General features: G+C 31.0%; 1 protein-coding gene across 1 annotated transcript in view; it reads left to right on the forward strand.

Moving 5' to 3' along the window:
* The window catches only part of CRYBG3 (crystallin beta-gamma domain containing 3), a 144695-nt gene that overhangs the window by 13151 nt on the left and 130558 nt on the right, over window positions 1–986 (forward strand). Inside the window, 2 exon segments of the mRNA XM_015571272.1 lie at window positions 265–393; window positions 685–692. Coding sequence (XP_015426758.1) covers window positions 265–393; window positions 685–692 — 137 coding nt within the window.

Genomic DNA, 986 nt, shown 5'->3' on the forward strand with positions numbered 1-986 from the left:
ATTTTAGATGAAGCTGTTTTAATCTCATTTAATCTGTTTCTTGTACTTCTGTACATGTGTCTAAATAATGCTTCACTAACCTTTCTTTATATATAAACTTTAGACATTTATATTGACATCTGGTTATGGTGGATGAGGACTAGCTATTTGGCACCTCTTCCCACTTCCCTTTACTCATCCAGCCAAAATAATTATTAATTTTGGGATTAAATCAAAAGTCAATCTTTAGATTTATGTAAAATAGTTTTGGTTTCATTATTGCAGCATGCTGTTAAGGAGGGTGATTTTTATATGCTCTTTGTGACCAGTAGCACAAATGGCAGTGCTGGAAATGACATGAAAATGCTTTCGAGTGCTCTCACAAATACTAGTTTCATGAAATTTTTACCAAATGTATGTTAGAAATTCTCTGCTTCACTCTTTGTATTAAAATTTATACAAAACATGGATACTATCTTAGTGGGAGATCATAATTTTTTATGCCATGCTTGTTATGACAAGTAATGAAATATTTAAAATTTTGCATTTTGATAAGTGGGAATAAGTTAGGTGATATGTAAACTCTCCGTCTTTTATTGTCTTGATTGTCAAAGCACCAAGGAGCAGCCCTAACTGGAGGGCTGGACTGTGCTATGTCAGTCAAAACTGAGAATTCATGTAATAGTTTTGATTTTTCTATTCCAGGCAGGCAGGTACGGATTTTATTTGGCAATGATACAAAGAAGTTACCATTATATATTTCTACTGTTAGTATTTTCTATTTGTCTAGTTTAAATTTATTCCTTTCACTTTCCCACAAACTTGTTACTTGTTTTTTAAAATCACCTATAATACTTTGTATTTTTTGTGTATTTTTAATAATAATATGTGCTTTTTATAAAACAGGTATGAAATTACAAAGGAATTTTTTTTAAAAGCACAACTCATAACCCTACCCACTCAGAGATAAGTACTATTCTTTTAGATCATTCCCTTTGTGTGTATCA

Source organism: Myotis davidii, unplaced genomic scaffold (genome assembly GCF_000327345.1).
Source record: "Myotis davidii unplaced genomic scaffold, ASM32734v1 scaffold48, whole genome shotgun sequence".
Taxonomy (NCBI): Eukaryota; Metazoa; Chordata; class Mammalia; order Chiroptera; family Vespertilionidae; genus Myotis; species Myotis davidii.